Genomic DNA, 24838 nt, shown 5'->3' with positions numbered 1-24838 from the left:
TTCAACCCCAGTTGTATGTTTCTGCGGGTACATGGATCAATTATTCTCTCCAGGTAAGCAATGTGCTTTTAACATCACTTTTTGTTCATGTTATTATCTTATTGATTGTAGATATACTTGTTTTATGATGCAACCTGACTCATCTGATTACAACTGGCTGCCTTAATTGTTTTTGTCTTGATTTTCTCATGTAATGAGATTTTGCTCTCACTGCATTGTTTTTGTTTTTATATATAGATAGCTTAATGTACAATATAACTGATGGAGCAGGCTGGTGTTTCACTGCATATTGCTCTCTGGCATGCGATGTTAAGAAGACTGCCGGACCATGTAACCCTATTACTCCAACAACTCCTGCCACCACCACCACTGGGTCACCAAATATTACAACTACAGGATCAACGGGACCACCAAAAGACTGTTCATATCTCACACCATCCAGAAAGGTCATTTAATTTAACTATACACATCTATATTGTAAAGGAACAGATCATTTGATTGTAAGACTGACTTCGATAAAGGGAAGGAACTTTCAGTGCCTTTCAATGCATGTTTCAATTTTGTCCTACACAGCACGGCGAGACCTGGAATTTAAACAACTGTGCAAATGAAACATGTGTCAATGGAAAAGTAGTAAAAGAACATGTGCCATGTGATCCAGGGAACCCACCTATATGTGAAAATGGGCATCCCCCAGTTCGGGTTTATGATAAAGATGGCTGCTGTTTCCACTACGAGTGCAAGTGTAAGTTAAAATGAAAGCATAAATAATGTCATATTCAAGCTACATCTTAAATATACGTGTATACAGTATATGTGCAAAATATACTGTTTTCTTTGGTATAACACTCACTGCCATTATCTAATTGTTGCAGGTGTTTGCTATGGCTGGGGAGATCCTCATTTTGTGACATTTGATGGTCGTTATTACAGCTTCCAGAAAAACTGCACCTATGTCCTGGTCAAAGAGATCATTCCTCGATACAACTTTACGATCCTTATTGACAACATAAACTGTGATGACTTTGTAAAGTCAACCTGTCCCAATGCCTTGATTGTGCAATACAAAGACTATGAAATTGTTCTTAAACAGGAGAGGAACCCGAACATAGTGAATATGGTAAATTGTGCAAATTGCTTGAACCACTTAACGCACGCTGTTCCGTCTACGGGACGGGACGGATGTTAGGAGGTAGCCACAAGTTCTTCTGGATGTTTTAAACACCAACCCTTAAACATATATATTCATGCCGTACATCGTTGGAAAGCTTAGATTGTCCTGATTCATTCAAGACCACTCACGACTTATATGGTTGCTCACAGCCGTAATAGTATTAGCGATTAGCTCGGCTAGCCCCTGAGCTAAGTAAGAAAAGCTATAATGCCTACATACCTTCAAAGTCTTCCCTTTATCCACAACGATCATCTTATGACTCAGGACTTTCTGTACAGCTCGCCAAGTATCCATTCTTGTGAAATATGAAATCCGTTTCCATAAAACCGAAATACTTTCCTCAATATGTCCATGTATTTAGTCCAACACGTAACGTAATAACACAAATAACAAAACATAGACGGTCCGTTTACGTCATTTCCTGACCTGCGCGTCCATCTCAGAGTACACGTGACTAGATGTTTACGACCGTGAGCCTCTTCTGCTTCTGACGACACCACACACAAGCCAATCGGTGTTTAGGATTAGGCAGTACATGTCTCCAAAGCCAATGAGGACATGTGACCGACAACAATGACGACATGGCTTTGATTGACTGCTGTTCTAGCCTATGGAAATATTCGGTGAAATGAAGTTGATAACCTTTTAGCCAATAGTCAGAGGTTTCCAACGGTGTATGACACTAAGCTATTAAATTTGGCTGTCGATAAACAAACTCCAAGCGTAACCGGCGTGCGCCCGGTGCGTAAAAAAGTTGAACCATATATCATTACGCACTCGGCATTTTGGTACACGGTTGGTTCTTCTTCGACTTAACATATGACTTATAGCAAAATAAACAGATAGATAGATAGATAGATATGGCCAAACAAAAAAATATGGTTATATGTAATAATAATAATAATAATAATAATAATATTAATAATAATAATAATATGGCGTCAGCTTTCATTAGAGACCAAGATTTTGATTGTAGGCAAAGGGGATGTGAAGTTTTAGGTGTTTGATTGCGGTTATACAGCTTTGGTAACCAAGTGTCCATTTGGAGTCTCCAAAAAGAACCTGAGGAAAACGCATGGACATACCTGTTGAAAAATAACTCTGAAAAATTCATCTTTTGGTCTTTTGACTCCAAATTTGGACTGCATGAAGCTAAGACATGTGGCTGTGGCCTCATTGTGTCTATATCCTGCTGAGAGGTCCCTGAATGTCTGTACACATGTTATTGTAAAGGCAAACCTATGGGCGAGTAAACAACCCCATCATTGTAACCTCTGCCACTCTTTGTCAGTAAGTCACAGAATCACACAGGAATCCTGAGAGTGTTTCCTTTCCAATGATACCAGACACATCTCTGAGTCTCAAACTATGTGGGATCTGTGCTGCTCACAACTTGGGCATGTTGTTTAGGCTAACAGCATAAAAAACAGGGGCGTGTGTTAAGTGGTTAACTTAATTTAATTATTTTACTTAATTTTATTTAAGTACTATGCAGTGATAATCTATTGTTCTGTATTGTCATATTCATGGTAAATATGAAGAAACCTTTTTTGGGAAGACTCTCACAAATGTTCTAATTTCTTTAGGTATACATTAACGGCAAGCGCATAACTCCAACCTACGCTAATGATGACTTGACCATCACAAATACTGCAGATGAGCTGCTTCTGAGAATCCCAGCAATTGAAGCAGCTGTGATGTTCAAGGGGCTATTATTCAGTGTTGACTTGCCATTTTCCCATTTCCACCACAACACGGAGGGACAGTGTGGTGAGCTGATAATTTGCTGTTAGAATGAACTTCTCGAACAGATGAGGCTGCACCTGATGTTAATAGATCAAAATATACCACCAGTACTAGAATTGATGTGGACGTGCCAGTGAATGTTACATGTAAGGTGGCGTGATTTTTTTGTAACAGTCAACATTTGCTTTCACTAGGTACCTGTGACAATGATAGAAAAAATGACTGCAGATTACCAAGTGGCCAGATTCATCCCTCTTGCTCTGAGATGGCAGAGGAGTGGTACGTAAAAGACAAGAATAAGCCAAATTGTAAGAAGCAGCCGCCTCCTACACCAACACCAATGCCAACAACAATACCAACAACAGCAACAACACTGACAACAACAACACCAAAACCAACAACCACAACAACAACACCAAAACCAACAACACCAAAACCAACAACAACAACAACAACTACAACACCGACAACAACAACACCAAAACCAACAACAACAACAACATCAAAACCAACACTAAAACCAAGACCACCAGTTTGCAGACCTGATATCTGCGAAATTTTGATCAGCAAGTAAGAATTTAAAGTGCATACACGAATTGAATATAATGTAAATTGAATCTTCAGTATCACTTGGATTAACAGCCTGCTCTGTTTTGATTTGTACAATTAGGGTGTTTGGGAAATGCCACCATGTAATTTCACCACATAACTTTTATGAGGCCTGTAAATATGATGTTTGCCACACAAAGAATCCCAGCATCAGTTGTTCCAGTATGGAGATCTACGCCATGTTGTGTGCTCATGAGTACGTGTGTATAGACTGGAGGAAGACTACAAAGGGACAATGTGGTAAGATGGCTTTGTTGTAGTGGTACGCAAACACTGTGGGTAGCTGTGGCTCAGGAGGTAAAGCATTGTCTATTCCTGGCTTCTCCGGACCACCTGTCCAAGTGTCCTTAAACAAGAGACTGTACCCCAAATTCATCATCAAACATATTAAACATATGTCAATGGACAAGTAAAAACATAATATGTGGAATGTGACCCAGTGACTGTACCTTATACCCATTGTGTGAGTGTGTTTGAATGATTAGGTCTCCCTGATAAGCAGCTTGGCACCTTGCATGGCAGCTCCTGGCTTTAGCATATGAACGTGTTTGTAAATGGGTGAATGTGCCTGATAGTGTAAAGCACTTTGAATGGTCAGGGGACTAGAAAGGCAAAATGTAAGTGCAGGTTTTTCACCATCAGTGTAGTCATCTGAATTTCTTCTTTCGTCATTTTGATATGTAAATCAACTTTCTATTATTGTAGCACCTAAATGTGAAGGAAATAAAGTCTACAACCCATGCGGACCACTTGTTGTACCAACTTGCGATGCAAGGTAATCACTCTGTTTTTTTTGTAAATACCCATAATTAAATAATTGCAGCAGCTTGAAATTCTAAAGAAAAATGTGTTATTGTATTCATGAAATAACTGCAGACTTAACTTTTCATCCATTCTTTTCATACATAGGTACAATGATAGGTATGTACCAAATTGCCAGGGAGACAATAGAAACAGGATCCCACTCTGTAATCAATTTATGGAGGGATGTTTCTGCCCGAAGGGGACAACCGTGTTCAGTACAAGAAACACCATCTGTGTTTCCTCCTGTAAGAGCATTATCTTAAATGACCCGAAATCTGATTTTAAAAAAAAAAGAATAAATAAATGTAAGGCTGTACTGATTGTTTTTTCTTGTTAAAGGTTGCACTGGACCTGGTGGTCAACCTAAAAAGGTAAATGCAACAGTGCCTGATTTTCATCATTTCACATTTTTCCTGTTTGTTGTTGCTGTGACATTAACTCTGTTTCATCACTCAAATAGATTGGAGACATTTGGCGGAGTGACTGTCAGCAGTGTGCTTGTGTTGAGAATGAACTGAGTGTTCAGTGTCAACCCATCACATGTCCCATTCAAAAACCCCCAACCTGTAACAAGACAGGTGAGGTCTTGGTGAAACAGACAGAGGACTGCTGTGAGAGATGGACATGTGGTAAGTGATTCCACATGCCTACATCTGCTGACATAATGTTGTAACAGAGACAGGTACAATACAATGGTAACAGTTTTTTGTTTTAGTTTTTTGGAAAAAGATGATACATACATACAAAGATCAGTTTATCAGTCATGAGTACTATTTAGCCTGTGAAGATACTTAAATAATGTTTTCTGAAGCTCTAAAGTCAGAGAAAATATACCTGAAAGAGTTATTTCAGTTTAATTAAAAATACTTACAAGAGTCTCAACTGAAAACCTGGCATAAAGAAAGCATTACACACTGCTGGTCTAGGTGGGTCTCACAAGTGAGTTACATTTGGGTATTACAAGTGTAACCCATACCAGGGACAGAAATTCAGGATATTGTGGCTTAATGGAAGTCCAAGTTTAGGGTGGCATATTATATAGGCTCACTAAAAGAGTATAAGATTGAAATCAAGTCATTGAAGTTGTTTATAAGCATGCAGAGCAATAAAAAGAAAAACTTTTTTCACAATTAAGAAACGTATTTATATTTGAAATAATGTAACATATATATATTATATATCTATTCTAAATTATTTCAGTTAGTGTATCTTACTTTTTTTGTAATCTTGGTTTCATTTTAATTCAACCAACAGAATGTGACAGAAACACCTGTCCATTGCCAATAAAATGCAAACTGGGATTTGAGTTGAAGGTCCGCATCGCACCTGATAGCTGCTGCTCCATGTACACCTGTGGTAAGCTCTGTGTATAGGCTTCAGTTACATTTACCTCTAGTATTACTGTGTGAAAGACCTAAAAATTAAACTAAACTATCTGTTTACATTCTTTATGATCTAGTACCCAAAGGTGTCTGTGTCTTCAATGATATTGAATACAAGGTAAGCAGTAATATAATGTATATATTTTACGTTTTCTAAGTCTACATCCAAGTGTTGGATGCCAGATGACAAAATAATAGCTTTAAGACATTTCTATGTATAGTAAATGGAAACCTAAAGAACTACAATTTATTCCTTCCATATTTCAGTGTTAAACATATTTAAAAATATTTTGACAGAAAAATAGATAAATGTTTCAACAAATAAATGTTTCCATCGATAAGTATTGTATAAAGTAAAACTATATATGAATTATGTGTTCTTCTTCATCAATCATTTTAGTTGAATATAGCTCACCATTCAGCACTCTTTAAAATATATTTGTAGTAAAACAATGTACCAACCTTTGATTTAATATCTTGATATTTATTTTTAAAAAATGGTTCACATTTAATTGTCATGCTACTGAACTGCATAGCATGTTGTATTCTTTGTACAGCTATATTAGAAAAGGCAGTGTTTCATCCTCATGTAATGACTTTAATTCTTTTACAGCCAAATATGGAGTTCTCGACAAGCCCTTGTGAATCATGCTACTGTAGTGATGAACAAGATCCGGACAGCAAGTTGAATGTCGTTGCGTGTGCCGAGAAGCTCTGCGCTTCCTGTCCAGAGGTACGTTTAAATGCCACTATTCAAAGTATAGCTGTTTTTTAAGTATAGTTAAGTTTAGTTAAATATAGTGAAAGGTGAAATGCAACTATTTTGGAAAATTTAATATAATAGCAAATTCTGTTTGACAATAACAATATTTGAATCATAGTTTCAAAATCTATATAAACATACCTTTGACATGCACAGCAGTTGTTGATGCATTGTTGTTCTTCATTTGAGCACGCTGATAAGCTTGAATGTGTAAATTTGGAGGATGCAGCCTTAAATGCTGGAATTGACTAGAAACATATGTCCTTAAAGAAAGATGAAAAGAGTATTTTCTCATGCGTCTATGCGTTATCTAGTTGTGTGCAAACATTTTGGTTTTGTCTGTTCATGTTTTGAGACATGAGATGTCTCTGAGAGTTAGTAGAGGTGAATAAAAAAAATGTCTACTGAATAAATAGTCCTTATTAAAACAGTGTATTCCACAGTTATGCATTTCATTCGCTTCAATTTGCTTTGGAGGTAGGAAATTATGGATATGACTAAATAACATTAGTCATATCCAAAATATGTTTTTCCTTAAGGGTGAAATATTGTACATACTACTAATTATTAATTATGCATTAATTAAAGTGATCCATAAAGCTGCAGACCAGGTTGATGTTTGTGTGTGTTTTTTTAATAGGGCCATGTACTTGAAGCTCAATCTGGGCAGTGTTGTGGATCTTGTAAAAAGACATGCTGTATTCTGGAGCTCCCAGGTTTCCCATATCCAATATTTATTGAGGTAAGTAAATTGTAATGGAGACACCTTTCGAATCGGTGCCTCAGACTCTTGTAACATTAAACTGTTATTAATCAGAAATGTTCATACTGATTGACCTCTTCTTCTCTTCCAATAGTCTTCTCACACTTGGTCACCACCAAATGACAACTGTACCAAGTACTACTGTGAGAAGGTGAAGGATGACTTTATCCTCTCTAAAAATGAAACAAAGTGTCCCGAGTTTGATCCACAGAACTGCGTTCCTGTGAGTATAATTCAGACCAGAAAGAAGTACAATTTCTCATTTCTGGCAGCTAAATATCTGAACCGACTTATGTTGCAGCGGACTTTGCATCTGTGTCTGTAACAGTTGTAAGGTTTAAAACTGGCATCTGCCAGGTATAAATGAAAATGATAAGGGATTAGTTTTGCTATCTCTGCTAATGCAAAGGATTATTTATTTATTGATATTAGACATTTGATTCAGGCTAATATTTTTTATAGACAAACTGATGAAACATTTAGATTTAAATTCACTGACATTGTATATAGAAGACAAAATAGGCACTGTAAACTCAATACATGTAAATGGGCTGAAATTATGAATACTATGGGTTAATGTATAATGTTAACGGTGCATATGAGGGAAGTAAATACAAATACATATACCAAATGTGCTAAAATACACATAGTGAAGAAGAAATAGCTTCATACTGTATCACCTTGAGCAAAAGTAGTTTTACAAGTGAGTCATATGTGACTTTGTGTTTATCTAAATTCTGACATCACATATTGTTTATTTTACAGGGTACTGAAAAGAGTGACATGAACGGTTGTTGCATAACCTGTAAGTATGAGTCGATATGATACATACAAATATGGAGAATATGGAGTTATGCATGAAAACACCTTTATGAAGCTCATTCACAACTTGTACAAACAAAGGTTTCTCTCATAAAACCTGACCGGAGTATATTTGCAACAAAGGCTAAATCTTCCAACATCGACCCATCCAGTTATGTAAGTGGTAGATTTCATTTGGCTACTAAAATGATCATATATATATACATATTTTTATTCACAGGTGTTCCTCGTTACAACTGTGAAACGTACAGAAACATGACCTACCTGGAGACAAAGAACTGCAAGTCAGTTGTGCCGGTGGAAATCACAACCTGCAAGGGGTCCTGTGGAGGGTCTTCCTCAATGTGAGATTTATAACAAAGATTCTCAGTTACGGCTAAAATCACCTGTTCAGTTTTTCATGTGGAGGGTTAATTTTTTAAGATTATTTGTTTACATTGTAAAGCGAGGCACTGATGGTTATCTGAAACTGTCTTTATTTACAGGTACTCGGCAGAGAGCAACAGTTTGATGCATTCATGCTCGTGCTGTCAAGAAATGGCCACCAGCAAGAAGGAGGTGGAGATGATCTGCTCTGATGGCACAAAGATAGAGCATTCCTACATTTCAGTTGACAAGTGTGGTTGCCATGTGGCTGAATGTAAAAATAACAACATTAACTATTAGTAACTATTATGAAAGGTAAAGGTTTTACTGAACGGAAAGTCTGTCAAATATACTTTTATAATCCTTAATAATTCCTCTTCACTCCAAAAACTAACAGAGTCAAGACTCAATATGTGAAGACTACCAGAGGCACACGTTGGTGTATAAGCTGTCAGATTAAGGCTGAGCTGTATCAGCAGTCCCAAATTCCAAATTAAACATTTTAGACAACTGAAGTATTGTGGTTGGAAATGTTTAGTACTCTGAGCTGTTGAACCTGCATGGATTTGCCCATAGTGCTAAATAGTGATAAAATGTTTCCTGCACCTCTAGGAATTGGCGCTTTGAACTTTCACGATACCTGTCGCTACTTTGGCAGCACATATTAGTGTCATGGTGTCTCTTTTAGTTTTTGAAGGGGTGAGTCCTTTTTCAGTGCTTATCAATCTTCATGTGGGGTTTTCAGTCTTAGAAGATGTTTCTCTTCCTTTTACTATAAATGACACAAGAAGACACAAGAATGGGTTCAGATGTCCAGTGCATAGTAGCAATACTTTGACTTTCTTTTGCATTGGACATGAGAAATATATTTCAATCAATCAATCATTTAATCAATATTGCAACAAAACAGTCAAAATAAATAACAATTAGCATTAATCAACAAATTAGCAACAATATATGTGCATAATTGGAAAGAAGGTGGGGGAGGGCTTCCAGTCCCAAGGCAGTGGCCCAAGGATAGGAGCTACTCCCCTGCAGCCAGCTCCTCTCTAAATCTGGACAGTTGTGGTAAAACATAAAATATAGATTTTACTTTTAAATAATTGTTGGCCATTATTTCTTACTGCTCATTTACATATTTGATTAATATGTCCTAGTGATTAAGGAAAGGTTGGAAAGAATATCAAAATGTTTGGATGTTTCAAACGTCTGTCAAATCTGAATGTTTTCATTGTCATTAAAACACACTTTTATTTACTGATGATCATTTGTTCTTGTGTTTTCTTGGCTATTTCCTAAATAGAATTTATTTAAGGTGTTGACATGATGCATTGTTGGTAGTGACAAATATAATTTGCCTGTTGCACCATCATTATTAATCTTTCATGCATTCTTTTAGTTTATTATTTTATTATGCTATTAATATAACATATAATGCCTATAAGGCATATTTGATTAGATGAACAGTGCACAGTGCTAAAATTACATTTAATAACTGACAGAAATAAAAAATGTAATATATAAATTTCAACACTGTTTTAATTCCACAACCTTTTCCGTTTTGACTATTACAGGGTTATCTTCCACACATGAAAGTGTGTTGATGCCAAGACAGTGTAACATAACACTAAAGTACATCTGTATTTTTAAAGTGCAACACATAACATATATTTGAGTATGAGCCATTTTTAGCCAAATGAGTATTAAAATAAGCTGTAACTGTTAGGCATCACTTATTAGTGGGAAAGAGAAGAGTTATAAATAAACAAAACATATCACCTTGCGTTTCCACTGCCTCCAATGAAAAACTGGCCCCAGCTGAGCTAATTGGTTCTCCTGGGTATACTGTGTAGAAAGAGGTCAGTGTCTCTGACCAGTGTTACACCGTATTTGATGACCTATAAGATTATGTGACCTGCAGAGTAGGAAGTACTCAGGTCATTTACTTCAATAAAAGTGTCTGATATATTAAATTAATTTAACAAAGTACATATTTGAAAGTGACGAAACAATGCATCAGCAGCATTTAATATATCAGTCACAGCCTGATTTTCTGCAAAACCAGTTCTACTTCAGTACTTGAAGTAAATTCAGATGGTGATGCCTCTTTACTTTTATTAAGTGTGATTTTAAATTAAGTATTTTACATTGTATTGATCTCACCAAACTCCTCCCCCAGGAGGAGCAATGTGGTTTTCATCTGGGTTGTGGAACTGTGGACCAGCTCTTCACCCTCTGCAGGATCCTTGAGGGTGCATAGGAGTTTGCCCAACCAGTCCACATGGGTTATGTGGACTTGGAGAAGGCATTCGACCGTATCCCTCGGGGAGTCCTGTGGGGTGGTTCTCTAGGAGTACGGGGTATCGGGCCCCCTAATACGGGCCATCCGTTCCCTGTACAACTGGTGTCAGAGCTTGGTCCGCATTAAGTAAGTCAGACTTGTTTCCAGTGAGGGTTGGACTCCGCCAGGGCTGCCCTTTGTCACCGATCCTGTTCATAATCTTTATGGACAGGATTTCTAGGCACAGCCAGGGTATTGACGGGGTCCGGTTTGGTGACCTCAGGATTGGGTCACTGCTTTTTGCGGACGATGTGGTCCTGTTGGCTTCATCTGACCGTGACCTCCAACTCTCACTGGATCGGTTCGCCGAAGCAGCTAGGATGAGAATCAGCACCTCCAAATCCAAATGGTCCTCAGCTGGAAAAGGGTGGAGTGCACTCTCCGTGCCGGGGATGAGATCCTGCCTCAAGTGGAAGAGTTCAAGTACCTCAGGGTGAGAAGTTCGGTCCTCCGGGAGGAGCTCGGAGCAGACCCGCTGCTTCTCCGTGATGAGAGGCGCCAGATGAAGTGGCTCAAGCATCTAGTTAGGATGCCCCCCGGACGCCTCCCTGGTGAGGTGTTCAGGGCACGTCCCACCGGTAGGAGACCCAGTGTGACCCCAGGTCACACTGGAGAGACTATGTATCTCGGCTGGCCTGGGAACGCCTCGGGGTCACCCGGGAAGAGCTGGACGAAGTGGCTGGGGAGAGGGAAGTATGGGTTTCCCTGCTTAGGCTGCTGCCCCCGCAACCCGACCCCATATAAGCAGCAGAAGATGGAGATGGAGATATTGTATTGATACTTTTACTTAACCCGTATGTACAGTTCATATTCTGACTCATAATTAGTCTCTATTTTATGGCCCAAGAGAACATTTTATAGAATATGATAAATATAACAATATGTTTAATAAACAAAGGTCAAACTTGTACATTTTGCATTTATAAAAATGTGCATCACCTGCACAATTGTATTAATTATGTATTTGATTTCCTTTTTTGTGTACTATTGGTCACTTCATGAAAAGTCAGGCTAGAATAAATGTGTATAGGGTGTTTTTACAGCTCTCAAATGTAACAACAAGAACAGTATGTAAGGGTTAAGTAAAGGATGTGCGCACTGCCGGTCACAGAAACTGATGGGTCACCAAATACGGTGCAACACCGGAACTGATCTCTCGCGTCGCGTTATCCCGCCGGAACATTTAAAGTGCAACACGGAGCTTGGCAGTCATGTCGGCGCTGAAGTCGCGGTGCTCACAGTTAGTCAAAATTTAGTTTCAGAGAACTCATTCTGTGTATTTTAGGAAGCAGAATACATACATTTTGATATTATGTGTTGAAGGGGAGCGAAGTATTGGTCGCAGTGTCGATAAACTTTGAAGTAAAGTAAGTTTAATACCGACTTCTCCCTCTGTCTTTCTCCTCTAGCTAACGTAACGCTGGTTAGCCAAGTTGATGTGATAAACCTACTACAGCTTGTTTCCTATTTACATGACATTACCGAGCACTGGATAAACCCTCTGTAGGAAGAATAGCATTAATTTATCACGTTAGTTTAAAGTATTGGTGCATCTTGTACACATCGCTTCAGATTTTACTCCACATATTGGCGCTTTATTGCTTCCGATCAGGTCGCTCATGTTAACTCTGTAACAGATGTTCATTAGGTTGAATATATGCTCATGTTGTACCACACATTTATTTATAATAATAATAATAATAATAATACTAATAATAATTGCGTTTGTCAGATTGTATCAATGTTTTACAGAATAATGAAATGCCGATGGTATCAAAATGTTATTGAAATAATCCTAATGTTACTCCTGTTGCTTAAACATAGTTAAATTACTTCACACAGGAGAGTGAGTAAGTGAGTAATAAATTATATCGAAACAGTTTTAACACAAAAGTAAGCCGCTCAAAGTTTCAAACATATGACTAGAAATCACTTTAAATGCACCCATTCATGTTTAAATAGGAATCATAACTTTTTTTCCTGGTGAAATTGATTGTCTGCAGTGCCAGAAATGTGTAGTAAGTGTTATCTGAGCGTTAACAGTTCAATTCATTTTTTTAAAGGCAGTGAAATTAGTAAACATACATAATAGGGTAAGATAATAGTTATACTAGGCTCTTACAGGCCAGTGCAGACTGCTGCTCTACATAACTTCTTCACATCACTGCTAATAAACAGCAGAGGAGCTGAAGCCGACCTGTAAGGAAGAAAGTGATGTGTTTGTTACTCTGGTCAAATACAGCTGTCTTTCTTTCTCTCTGAAGTTTGCCACACTTCAGTTAATAATGTTAATATAGAAAATCCTGGCCAGATCAGCAAGTGCTCAACAGACAGGGGCCTGGTTCTCTATACTGTGGTTATTCTGCCTCTGTTTGACCAGTAGGAAGCTTATTCCTTGTGGCTAGACAGAATAGCACTGCTAATGAAGGTAGGACAGCTGGTTTGTGTTCACAGTGTCCTCTGAAAACGGCAATAATCATGACAGTGGAAATAATTGGTGGTATTGATACCTACAGTATGTTACACATCTCTAATGCAGAACATGTTTATTAATCATAATAACCCATTGATGGCTTCTCTGCTTTCTCAGTTACCCGTCTTAGTCATGGCATCACTGTCAGAGGAGGTGCTTCTGGTGGTGAAAAAGGTTCGGCAGAGGAAACAGGATGGCACACTTTATCTGATGGCTGAACGTATAGCCTGGGGCCCAGAAGGCAAAGATCGCTTCACTGTCAGCCACCTCTATGCAGATATTCGCTGTGAGTATTCGTTACCCTCAAGTCACAAGCAGCTCTAACGTAATAATGCAATGACGATGTGTGATAATGTGTTACTTGTGTTGTGTGCAGGTCAGAAGATCAGCCCAGATGGTAAAGCAAAAATTCAGCTCCAGCTAGTCCTTCACACCGGCGAGAGCACAACATTCCACTTTTCTAATGATAGCACTGCACTCAAAGACCGCGAGGCCACCAAGGAATTGCTGCAGCAGTTACTGCCCAAGTTCAAGAAGAAAGCGAACAAAGAGCTGGAGGAGAAAAACAGGTGACACTCTGAAGCTGATTTCCAAAGTTTGTCTGTGTGATACTTTGTATTTTTCTTAAAATACTTGGATGAAAGAACAAAACCATTAACGAACTGATCCACAAACGCGCACTACAATAGTTTTCTGATATAGTTTTCATTTTCCCCGTGAGAGCGGCTGGAGGTGGAAGCCGTGGCCTGCTTTGTCGGTCATTGTCAGTCGCTACTGTCTGTTTACGGCTATCTCTGTGGAGCATGGATGTATTATAATGCCGTGGATCCACAACAGACTCTCTTCCGGGTGGGGGTGTACACAATCACGTAATGCAGAAGGGGAAAACAGGCAGGTCGGAGTTTTCACTGAATATTATGAGAATGGAATAATGATTAGTTTCTATGCTTGGTGGATCTCTCTAACATTTTAGAGTGCCATTACCTTATTAAAAGTATTTTAACCTAAACAAAAAAAATGTAACAAAGGTAAGGGTCGCTTTAACTCTGGAAAACTTTAATGGTCATTGTCACTATTTTATTTATTTATTTGAACATGTTAAAATAATGAAACTAAATAAATAGGTGGTGAATAATAACAAAATAAAAATGACAGCAACATTTTTAGACAGACAACAAAACAATAACCTTTCACTGTTTGAAAGAGTGTTGGATGAAGTAAAGAATTGTTCTAGTCCTACACCTTTTCCAAGGATTTTTCCTTCTCTTTTTTAAACCAAAGATTCAAAACAACACAATTGAAAGTAATTGCCAGATTAATCTATAAGCAAAATAATTGTTGTAATATTTGAAAATAATAATTAGAGCTCCTGTTTGTTGTACTGCTGCTGTGACTAACTCACTACCAGTTCACTGCTGAAAACAGTCTACAACAAAAACACTATTTAAAGCTGTTAACTAAAAATCTACAAATGCCTGATCTCAATTCCACAGAACCTTGCAACACACCTCTTTTTTTCCCCTCTTATTTTATTTTTATTATTATTTATTTATTTATTTATTTTCTTTGCTGCTGTTGTTATTAATATCATCATTATCACTGAAATATCCTCACATATATACAAGCACTTATAAATACAGAGTACACACACATACACATATACAGCATATACACAAAAATCCCCAATTAATTAGGCTACCTCCTTATTTACCCATTTGTCTGTCCATCTCTTCATCTGTCTGTCTGTCTGTTTGTCTGTCTGTCTGTCTGTCTGCTGGTCTGTTCCTCAGTATATATGTTACGCCACACAGTAATCCTCCTCCTATTTGTTTACCATCAAAGATCAATGTTAACAACACCTGGTGTATAACTATTTAAATACTTACTTTCTGTTTGATTATTTACCTTACTTCTTATGATGTTTAACTTTTTTAGTTCTGTAAATGGGTGGGGGGGCTAAATAAATAAAATAACTTTAAAATCATGTAGACTTGTTTAAAAAATTAAACTATATATGTCATCTGGTTGTTATAGAAGTATGCCAATATAGATGCCATGTATATGTATGCCAACTTTTGTAAGTTAGATCACCAATTAAGTATTTAAGTGTTTCTTCACCATTGTTGGTCTGAATGGGCTGAACAAAATATTAGCAACACAACACTGTACACTTAAACAGCACCAAACTACCGTCTCCGAAATGACGATAGAGTTGAATCTAGAGCTGCCGCGATTAGTTGACGTAATCGACCGTGAAAATTCGTCGCCCGCCTATTTATTTTTGGTCTCCAGTCTCAAACGGCTCATCTGAGTTCAGGTAATTCCCCTCCACGCCTCTAGTTTTTTTCTGCACACACCCCGCTGGTTAAATTGGCTACCCTCTCTCCCTTTTTATAAATCTTGTAAAGTACGATGGCGTACTGTCTTTGGGTGTTAAGCACGCCACCTGGACTCTTTGGTAATGTTTTAGGAAACGACGTTGAACAATGTTTTGCTTTGCTTATTGTAACGCACTCGAGACAGAGGGTTTATTTAATGAGCACATAACACATATACCAGCAGCAACTTCTGCAACTGGCACACACCGCTGATTTATGCTCTGCGTCGGACTAACGGCGTAGTTACGTGTAGCCCTCTACGCCGTAGTCTGACGTGCACCTCCAAAAAATCGTAACTCCGCGTCACGGCAACGCGGACTGCAACGGCTGTGAGGGGTCCGGTCAAAGCGTCAGTTCCTCCGGCAGTTTCTTTATTTATTAATAATGAAGAAAAGGTATGTGTTTTCTGTTATTAACGCACATAGCGCAATGCTACATGCTACTGTGACCGGAAGATAAACAAGGATACAGATAGAGACTCCTCTGAAACAACACACACTCACACACACCCTAGCAACACTTGCCTCGACGCACAACTTAGCAACGGCGTCGCTCTGACAGAAGCATAAATCAACCTTTACATTTTAAAAGTAGCTTCATCTCCTATTTAATTTCTGCGTGCTTTCATTCCGGCTTGTCATCGTTCAAAAACACACCCACACAAAAAAACAGCCAAATGTTATCTGAGTTTATATTATTGCTATATGCAATATTTGTAAGAAACCCGAGAGCCCTGTATAATTGAAAAACGTCACAGGGCAGTTAAACAAGCACGAATATAGTCATATGACACACCGTTTTGTTCAGAAGAAGTTCAGCTATTGAGCCACAATCATTTACAGCTCAACCAAACACAAGTTAAACACAGAGCAACTGATTGCGCCAACTCGCAAAAGAAAAATCCAAACAAACTGTACATTTACAACTACAAATCACTGTTTTTATGGTTAAAAGTTGTGTCTGGTCGCATAATATTCCTAGTAACAGCTGCTCCAATGTCTCTGGATCATTTTGAGTTGATTCAAGCCAGTTTCCATTTATTTAAATGGCATGAGGGATGAATTGCAGATAGCCTGCCTCGTTGTCCTCAATGCAAACACACAGTCTTTGTATCCATCTAGTGGTTGAACTGTGCTATTGTGACAGATTTAGCCAACTGCACTACGTTTTATCTCATCCCAAATTTTTCAACATTTTAATATAACATTATAGTCATTATGGCCTTTAGAAAAATGTTTTTTTTAGATGGAATGGGCTCTCTATGTAATATTTAATTCACTTAAATCACTTTTGTGATGGCAAAGGTGACATTGTATGTTTTGGCCTTTTGGGTTGCATTCAAAATAAAATGAATGAAATGGCAACCACTTGATTTTTTTGGAAATTAGTCGAAAGATTAGTTGTTAGAAAATTAGTCGTTAGTGGCAGCACTTGTTGAATCAGCACCCTTCCCAAACATTTTCAACAAAACAGAATAGTTTAACCCTTTTTGAAGGTTTTCTGTGAAATTAACTTCTCATGTCAGTCATCAGTCGACATTTTTTAGGAGGTTTAGACACTTCCTTCATTAAGAACTCTTTTGCTAAATGTTGAATAACTGACAATAGTTATTTCTACAATATTTTATTTGTTCCTGTAGGATGCTTCAAGAGGATCCAGTGCTTTTCCAGTTATATAAAGATCTAGTGGTAAGCCAAGTGATCAGTGCTGAGGAATTTTGGGCCAACCGGTTAGGAGGCCTAAACAACACAGATGCTGCGCTGTCCAACAACAAACAGGAAGTCGGTATATCTGGAGCGTTTCTGGTGAGTAGATCGAACCTGTCACGATTAGACCTTTGAAATAGAAAATAAGATCATGTTAAATTTGCAGGTGAGCATTAACAGATGTCGTTTATGTGCTTTACAGGCAGACATTAGACCTCAGACAGATGGCTGCAATGGCTTGAGATATAATCTTACACCTGATATTATTGAATCTATCTTCAGAACATACCCTGCAGGTAAATGACTCCATCTCCACTTTGAAGTTACATCAACAGCAACTGTTGATTGACCAGGAAAAAGTATTGACTGTCAAAATTATTCGGATTTGAATTTAGACCATCAACTACAACAGCGATTTTGCCAACAGACACACTGCAAGCCAGAGATAAAGAACTAATTTGTTAGTATTTGTCTTGAGCTGGAAGACATGATTTACCTTTTTAAAAGTACAATTTGTGTTGCTGATCAGATGCATTAAAAATTTGATTGAGCACAGTACCAGTCATACGTTTTGACATACCGTCCCATTCTCTTGAATGAGAAAGTGTATCCGAACCTTTGGCTGGTACTCTATATTTATATGAACCTTTGTTGTACTTACAGTGAAACAGAAGTATAGCGAAAATGTGCCTCATAACCTGACGGAGAAGGAGTTCTGGACCCGCTTTTTCCAGTCCCATTATTTTCACAGAGACCGCATCAACACAGGAACACAGGATATCTTCTCAGAGTGTGCCAAGCAGGATGAAAAGGGTAGGATGTATAAAGCTTATTTTGGGAGCAAATCTCAAATACAAATGAAAGGTTTTTAGATTCAGTGTCAGTGTCTGTATTATTTCCACATTTCACGCCAAGCCACAAGTCTGTTTTCATGTGTTAATGCTTTAAATCTCTCTAATGCAGGCTTAAAGTCTATGGTGGTTCAAGGAGTGAAGAATCCTTTGGTCGATCTCCTGTCGTTAGAGGATAAAACATTGGATGAGGTGGGATTTCCTTTCATTTCATTTCAAACTTTATTTAAGATTCTCGGAAAACCATTGAGGGCAAGTCTCATTTACAATGGTGCTGCGATTACACAAAAAACCCACGAAAAAACAAACAAACAAAAACCACTACAAACAGGCAGTGAACACTTCCTAATCATATTCCTGAAGTGTCTAAGAGGTATGAGAGTATTCAGTTTTAGGTCACTTTGCAAGAGGTTCCATGACACCAAAAGTTCAGTCCTAGCATGAAGTACCCCTGAGGAGTCACAGTCGCTGGAGCCAGTTAGATGTGGACCACAGTTCTAGGGCAACAGAGTTGTGATGTATGATGGTAATTTTACGGTCAGGGTTTTAGAGATATACCCTTCAGATTATTACACCAGCTGACCTTATCATAGAGGATACAGTGATAGTATTAAAGGCATTACTGGTAGTAAATCTAAGGGCTGAGTGATAAAATGGGTCCAAAGTGTGGAGGCAGCAGCATTCTTTAAATAAGATGTAATCTAAGACTGATTATATAAGCGAGTCAACATTTATCACAGATCTGGGGAAAATTGAATTTATTCCTATAAAGAAAGCCAATTTTTTGTTTTCATTTGTGAGCAAGGTTCTTGATGTGGTGATTAAATGAGAATTTGACATTGATTGAGATGCTGAGGTGTTTGTATTGTGACCCTTTTGATGATTGAACCATTGATAGTATAGATATGCAGATTGCAAGTCTTGAGTTTTTAGATCTTGGAAAAAAAAACATACATTTTGTAATATTTGTTGTTTTGTTAAGTATCAGTCTGAGATTAATGAAGGAATGTTGCAGTGCATGGAAGAAAAGTTGCACTCTCTTGATTGCTAATGAAACAGGATCAGTGATACAGTATAAATAATAGTATCATCTGCATGTCGATGGGTTTGGCAGCCATGTAGAGAGGACATCATTTCATGGATAGTACAGGCCCCAGAATGGATCCCTGCGGCACACCATTAAGCCTGATTTATGCTTCTGCGCCCAGAGCAAAGGAGAGCAATCGATCTATAAGTTTAATTGATTTAATGAGGTAATCAGTCACAGCCACATCATACTACTCAATCATTTACATGTGTAGCTTTCTTTTTCTCATTGCATCCTTCAAGCTTCACAACTTGGTGTTTTCTGTCACACAGGGCTATGGAGTTAGCACACCACCATCTTCAGCTTCTAATGCAAACAGGACGGTGAAAGAGAACAGCAACACAGCCATTATAAAGCGGTTCAACCATCACAGTGCTATGGTGCTGGCAGCAGGCTCACGCAAAGGGTAAAGAAATCACTTTTTTGGTGGAGGGGCAACACAATAACCTGCTCAGTATGCCTTTCTTTAACTTTATCTGCTTCATGTTTTCAAAGGGAAACACTAGCTGACCAAGCCAGTGAGACGAGCAGTACAGATGGAAACTCAAGGGATTCAGACTTTTTTCAGCCTCCTGTAAAGAAGGTATATGGCTCCTTAGTTTTAAACCTTTTTCATATATACAGATATTATTCTTTAACAGTCTCAGTCACTTTTTTTCTGTTGCCATTGGGTTTTTTTTTTTAGGTCAAGTTACAGGAAGCCATAGAATATGAGGATCTGCAAAGGGAAAACGGACCAAAAACAGTTGCGTTAAACCTCAAGAAGTCTGACAGGTACAGTCTGTCCACAGCTTGATAAGCTTCAACTAATAAGCATTTTATGAGTAATACTTGATGATTTGAAATGGCTTATTTCAACCAACAGTAACAAAACTCAAAATATTTATAATGTATGAAAGCAAGATTAGATTATGTATCTATAGACATTTCAAAATCTAAAATCACCAAATATTTTGTATTTTTAGTTTTTAATTATCTCTAAGAAGTTAATAATCAAACTTTTTTCTAGACTTAATTGAACAGAAAACTATGTCTGTTCGTAGAGTGCAAGGCCTTTATAAGTCTTATAACTGCAAAATTTGGGAAGAGGCTTGTTTTTAGAGTCTCTCCCTCTGGACAGAGTGCACACTTTGATCTGTTTAGAAACAGATTTTATAACTCAGTTTAATGTTCAGATTTATTGCTCTCTCTGTGTAAATGATCTTAGCAGTGGCCATAAACCAACACCATAATGGAAAGTATGCTCTTATGCCTTCCATCATGTGTCATGCTATTAATAAATTTGTACAGGAATAAATTATTGCATTTTAAATTGATGTATTCATGGTTCAGTTAATTCCTCCACTCCTGGAGAAATGTTCTAATTTTTTTTTTCTCCATCCTTCTTTTTATTTAAGATATGCTCATGGTCCTGTGCCACTTCACTCCCAACAGTACACGACTAGCCAGGATATCATCAACTCTGTCAACTACGTCCGGCATGAGATGGCTAATTACAAACCCAACCTCACTCAGGTTCGATCATACACTTTGTAATTGTTGTCATGTGACAGTGTGAAAATTGTCATCGTCACCAGAGTCTTCACCTGTTTTTTCCAAGTCACCCTGCGTTTTTCTAGATGAAAACAAACGACATCAGCCTTCATTACCAGTGATTAATTCCACATGGATAATGAATCAAAGGTGTTTCTGACCTTGTTGTCTATGCTAGTAGCTGTTGTGCAGTTCAATTCTGCATTTTATAATCCTACAACTACCTACATGCACCATACTCAAGCTTGACCATTCCCATGTCCAGCGGTCGTGTGATATGCGTGTTCAGGTGTGTTAGTCTGGACTTAAGTTATTTCTGGTGCAACACTCTTGGGGACGGAGAAGATGTTTTTCTTCGTTTTAAAATGAAAACATATTAGTGTTGATGTAGTTTCAATGACAGCACATTCTCAGATTAAGATCAGGGAACTTTGGTTTGGCTTTTTTAGAGGCTAAAACTGGTTAAAAACTTTGCAGGAGCGCTTGGGTAGTCGAGTAGTTAAAACGCATGCCAAATAAAGGCAGCATCCCTGGTTCGAATCTGGTCAGTAGTCTATGCTGCAGGTCCCGTCTCTTCCTGTTTCCTGTCGACCTCTCTGCCAGCTACTGTAAAAACAAAACAACTTTGCAGACCATAGTCTACCATATATCTATCCCAAAATGTGTCTCCTCTAACACAGTATTACAAAAATAGAAAAAACTGTCCCCTTGAGAAGCCGTGCCATCTTGATACCTCCTCCTGCACTGTTTTCAGCTCTTTCTCCTCAGTATGTGCTACACACTGAGAGCTGTGTTCTGAGTTTCTCTTAAACTGAAGTAAATCTAAATACAGTTTATTTATTGATGAATGTTTACTCATAACTTGCAGACATTCCTGATGGTAATCACATCAGTTAACATAGAGACACTGTTGTCACATATAGTGTGTTTTCTGATCAGGTCAGGAGATTTAGATCAAGATGAATTAGCATCTAATGATTGCCATTCCAGTCTAGAAAATATAAACACAAACTTGCCAAAACTTATCAGACCTCTCAGAGCTGAAACTGTATTTAAAGTTCACGTTGTGCACCTGATTATGTTGTTGTTGTTGGTGCCTTAAAAGTTTTTCACCACAGTCGCTCTTTTTACAGGTGTTGACCAGCACAGTAGCAAGTTCTGCCATTGCAGCACTTTCTCCAGGTGGCGTCCTCATGCAGGCAGGAGCACAGCAACAAGCCATAAATCGTACGTGTGTTTTTTGAAATTGCTGAATTATTGTAAAACTGTTGTTGTCTGCAGCACATCTGTAGAGTCTGAGGTTGCTGTAACACCTCTGAGCAGTATACTTGGTGTGCTCCTCTAAAATCTCCGTAATGTTTTCTGGATTTTCCAATAAATCGTGAATCTTATGTTCTCAACATTAATGTTATCTTAAAGTATCAACATGTCCTTCCCAACAAAGGTTTTTTTTATTTTATAAAATCATTTTCTTTTTCATTCTTTGTTTTCCCCAGAAATGGTACCTACTGAGGTTCAAGGAGAGTTAAAGCATCTCTATGCAGCTGCTGGAGAGTTGTTGAGACATTTCTGGTCCTGTTTTCCTGTAAACACACCATTTCTGGAGGAGAAGGTAACTAATATTCAGTTTATTTGAAGCAGGTCAAAATTATTGTCACATAAGTTATTTCCTGTTTTGGCTGTCAAAAAATAAGTGGCATTTTTTTAATAATTGTACATACAAGTCAATGATTAACAAAAAAAAATATCTTCTGACTGAGATCAACATATTTTATACATAATTATCAGCATAAAATGCCCTCTGGACTTTTTCATGTTTTATTGTTTTTTCATTGAAATATGTTTTCATGTGGATATTAATATTTTTCTTTCTCTTGATCTGTGCTATAAAAAAACTATATCCACTGGGAACTACACCCCTTTACACCAGTTTATGTCCATTTATAGTTAATATATAGTTTTATAGTATAATTTCCATCACTACCATCAACTAACAAAGATGGTCTCACCTTATAAAAACTAGTAAACTTTTTCATTTTTTCCTTTTTGTTTTTTATTTCTTCAAAAATGTTCATCATTACATACTTTTTCTTGTAGGTGATGAAAATGAAAACAAACCTTGAGAGATTTCAGATGACCAAGCTTTGTCCATTTCAGGAGAAGATTCAGCGTCAGTACTTAAGTACAAATGTAAGTCTCTAATAATTTAATATTACACAAAGGCTTATGGATCAGGTGATTATTGTATTAAATCTATTGGGTGTCATCTCAGCTTACAGGACACTTGGAGGAGATGCTGCAGACAGCCTATAGCAAGTTCCATATCTGGCAAACCCGACGTATGATGAGGAAAACCTGAGACCTGATAGTTTGTCGAAGAAAAGACAAGGAAGATGTTAAAGCATATGGACAAATGGTCTGTGGAGTCCCTCCAGACAGCTGTGAAGAGACCACAGATCACACCCTGATGGAACAAAGTTCACAGGGGCTTAATGATGATGACATAGATGGACGCTGCTACATCCCCAAATGTTCAACAGAGACTAACTACATCTCAGTCATAAATAACTGTAATTAGTTTCTTTCTCTTTTGTTTGTGTTGTTTTTTTTTTTTTTCAATGGTTGAGAGATTGGTGCCTGTTATGGTTGAATGGGACTTTTATAATGATGTTATATGACCAAACTTTAGATGGAAATCAGAAAGGATCTCAGGATAGCAGGCGGAGAAGACTGCCAACGTGTTTAAAAAGTGCACAGAGCATTGAAAGAAAGCTTTGGACATACAAGGAGCTCCTCTGAGCACTGGGTCGATTTATGGAACCAAGTTCCTGAAAATCTGAAGCAAAAGAGGAAGTGAATAATAGCAATACTGTAAAGACATTTGACACTCGAGTGCATTAGAGTGTGTGCGTGTGTGTGTGTGTGTGTGAGACTCAAATCACACTGTCACTGGTTTGTAATGTCTGCACCTTCTTCTGTCTGCACTGAAGATAAAAATGTTACTCTGAATTAAAGTGAGGCATAAAGCTTTTGATCATGACTGCAGCATTTTAATGAAAAGATGGATTCAATGTTTTTCAAAGCTGTCTTTAAAAAACAAAATAGGTGCCCAAATCAACATTGAAGTTGACTCACTTTACATTGAAAGCACATTTGAAAGGGATCTTTTAATGGTCAGTATGAACAGGACAAATGATCACAGCAAGGGAACGTGTTCATATGGCTACCTGTAGTTTGCCTGACTGTTGTTTTAAGACTTGGAAAAATTATGTCTCATCCTTGAAGTCCATGCGCCTCAACTCTGATTATGTTGTGAATACTGCCATTCATCTCTGCCATTACAAAGAAGTTTTTTTGTGGTGTGATACCTTATAAACCACAGCTTGTATGGCTGTAGGTGTTGGTTGTTTTATTTCAGTTAAAGATAATATATGGAGATGGTTTTTAAACAGGGGCGATTCTAGGATCAGACCTATAGGGGGGCTCAGCTCCCAATGAGAATTTGACCTTTAATGCCCTGCAAGTGTTCAAACCCCCTGCTAAATGATTAGTTTCATTGGATAACATAAATTACAACAAGAAATATTAATACATAGTAGAGTGGTCTACTTTAATGTAATAATTATAATGTTCAGAATAAATCATTTCTACAGAAAGGATCCTAAGATAGTTAATGAACCCTGTGGGAAAGATATATAATAATGACAGAACTATACAAAGTACATTAAATATAAAACCATTTGAAACTGTAGCATAAGTGTTTGTCCCATCTCTAATAGACAGGCTCGCAAAACTAAAGTTGTGTAAAATATTTTTTAGGGGAAACAATTATTATAATAATTATTATAATTTACTTATTTTCATTACAATAAGGTTTTTTCGTGACGTGATACCTTATAAACTACAGCTTGTATGGCTGTAGGTGTTGGTTGTTTTGATTGAATTAAAGATAATATATGGAGATGTTATTTATTGATATGACGGCTCTGTGTTGTAAACCGACGCGCTGCTTTCAGGAAGTGTCCTCACATCAGCTGAGT

The 24838-nt window shown here is 37.7% G+C and overlaps 2 protein-coding genes across 2 annotated transcripts; both read left to right on the top strand.

Annotated features, from left to right (window-relative positions):
- Positions 1-31: 31 nt before the first annotated feature.
- Positions 32-8729, top strand: LOC128359351 (intestinal mucin-like protein). Its single transcript, XM_053319844.1, has 18 exons — positions 32-53; positions 662-745; positions 876-1120; positions 2761-2944; positions 3115-3337; positions 3461-3490; positions 3591-3769; positions 4235-4304; positions 4439-4578; positions 4673-4704; positions 4794-4962; positions 5588-5689; positions 5793-5833; positions 6329-6448; positions 7336-7464; positions 8007-8046; positions 8284-8407; positions 8549-8729. Exons 1-18 carry the CDS (start codon positions 32-34, stop codon positions 8727-8729), a joined length of 2115 nt encoding a protein of 704 aa, XP_053175819.1.
- Positions 8730-11972: 3243 nt separating this feature from the next.
- On the top strand, positions 11973-23838 carry gtf2h1 (general transcription factor IIH, polypeptide 1). The gene is made up of 15 exons (XM_053319698.1): positions 11973-12137; positions 13361-13529; positions 13620-13812; positions 17261-17426; positions 17530-17623; positions 17991-18140; positions 18291-18370; positions 19538-19671; positions 19761-19848; positions 19951-20039; positions 20663-20780; positions 21932-22025; positions 22295-22410; positions 22896-22988; positions 23071-23838. Exons 2-15 carry the CDS (start codon positions 13376-13378, stop codon positions 23155-23157), a joined length of 1656 nt encoding a protein of 551 aa, XP_053175673.1. The 5' UTR covers positions 11973-12137; positions 13361-13375; the 3' UTR covers positions 23158-23838.
- The last annotated feature ends 1000 nt before the right edge of the window (positions 23839-24838 follow it).

The sequence above is a fragment of the Scomber japonicus genome, chromosome 5 (assembly GCF_027409825.1).
Source record: "Scomber japonicus isolate fScoJap1 chromosome 5, fScoJap1.pri, whole genome shotgun sequence".
Lineage (NCBI taxonomy): Eukaryota > Metazoa > Chordata > Actinopteri > Scombriformes > Scombridae > Scomber > Scomber japonicus.
The sequence above is the reverse complement of the archived record's forward strand: the minus strand, read 5'-3'. Positions and strand labels throughout refer to the sequence as shown.

Bases quoted from the DNA above. Each gene is read 5' to 3' on its own strand.
- LOC128359351 (XM_053319844.1), top strand. From the start codon at position 32: ATGGATCAATTATTCTCTCCAG. The intron at 4,579-4,672 runs GTAAGAGCATTA...TTCTTGTTAAAG, and splicing joins CACCATCTGTGTTTCCTCCT to GTTGCACTGGACCTGGTGGT. The intron at 8,408-8,548 runs GTGAGATTTATA...CTTTATTTACAG, and splicing joins TGTGGAGGGTCTTCCTCAAT to GTACTCGGCAGAGAGCAACA.
- gtf2h1 (XM_053319698.1), top strand. From the start codon at position 13,376: ATGGCATCACTGTCAGAGGAGGTGCTTCTGGTGGTGAAAAAGGTTCGG. The intron at 13,813-17,260 runs GTGACACTCTGA...TTGTTCCTGTAG, and splicing joins GAGCTGGAGGAGAAAAACAG to GATGCTTCAAGAGGATCCAG. The intron at 17,624-17,990 runs GTAAATGACTCC...TTGTACTTACAG, and splicing joins CTTCAGAACATACCCTGCAG to TGAAACAGAAGTATAGCGAA.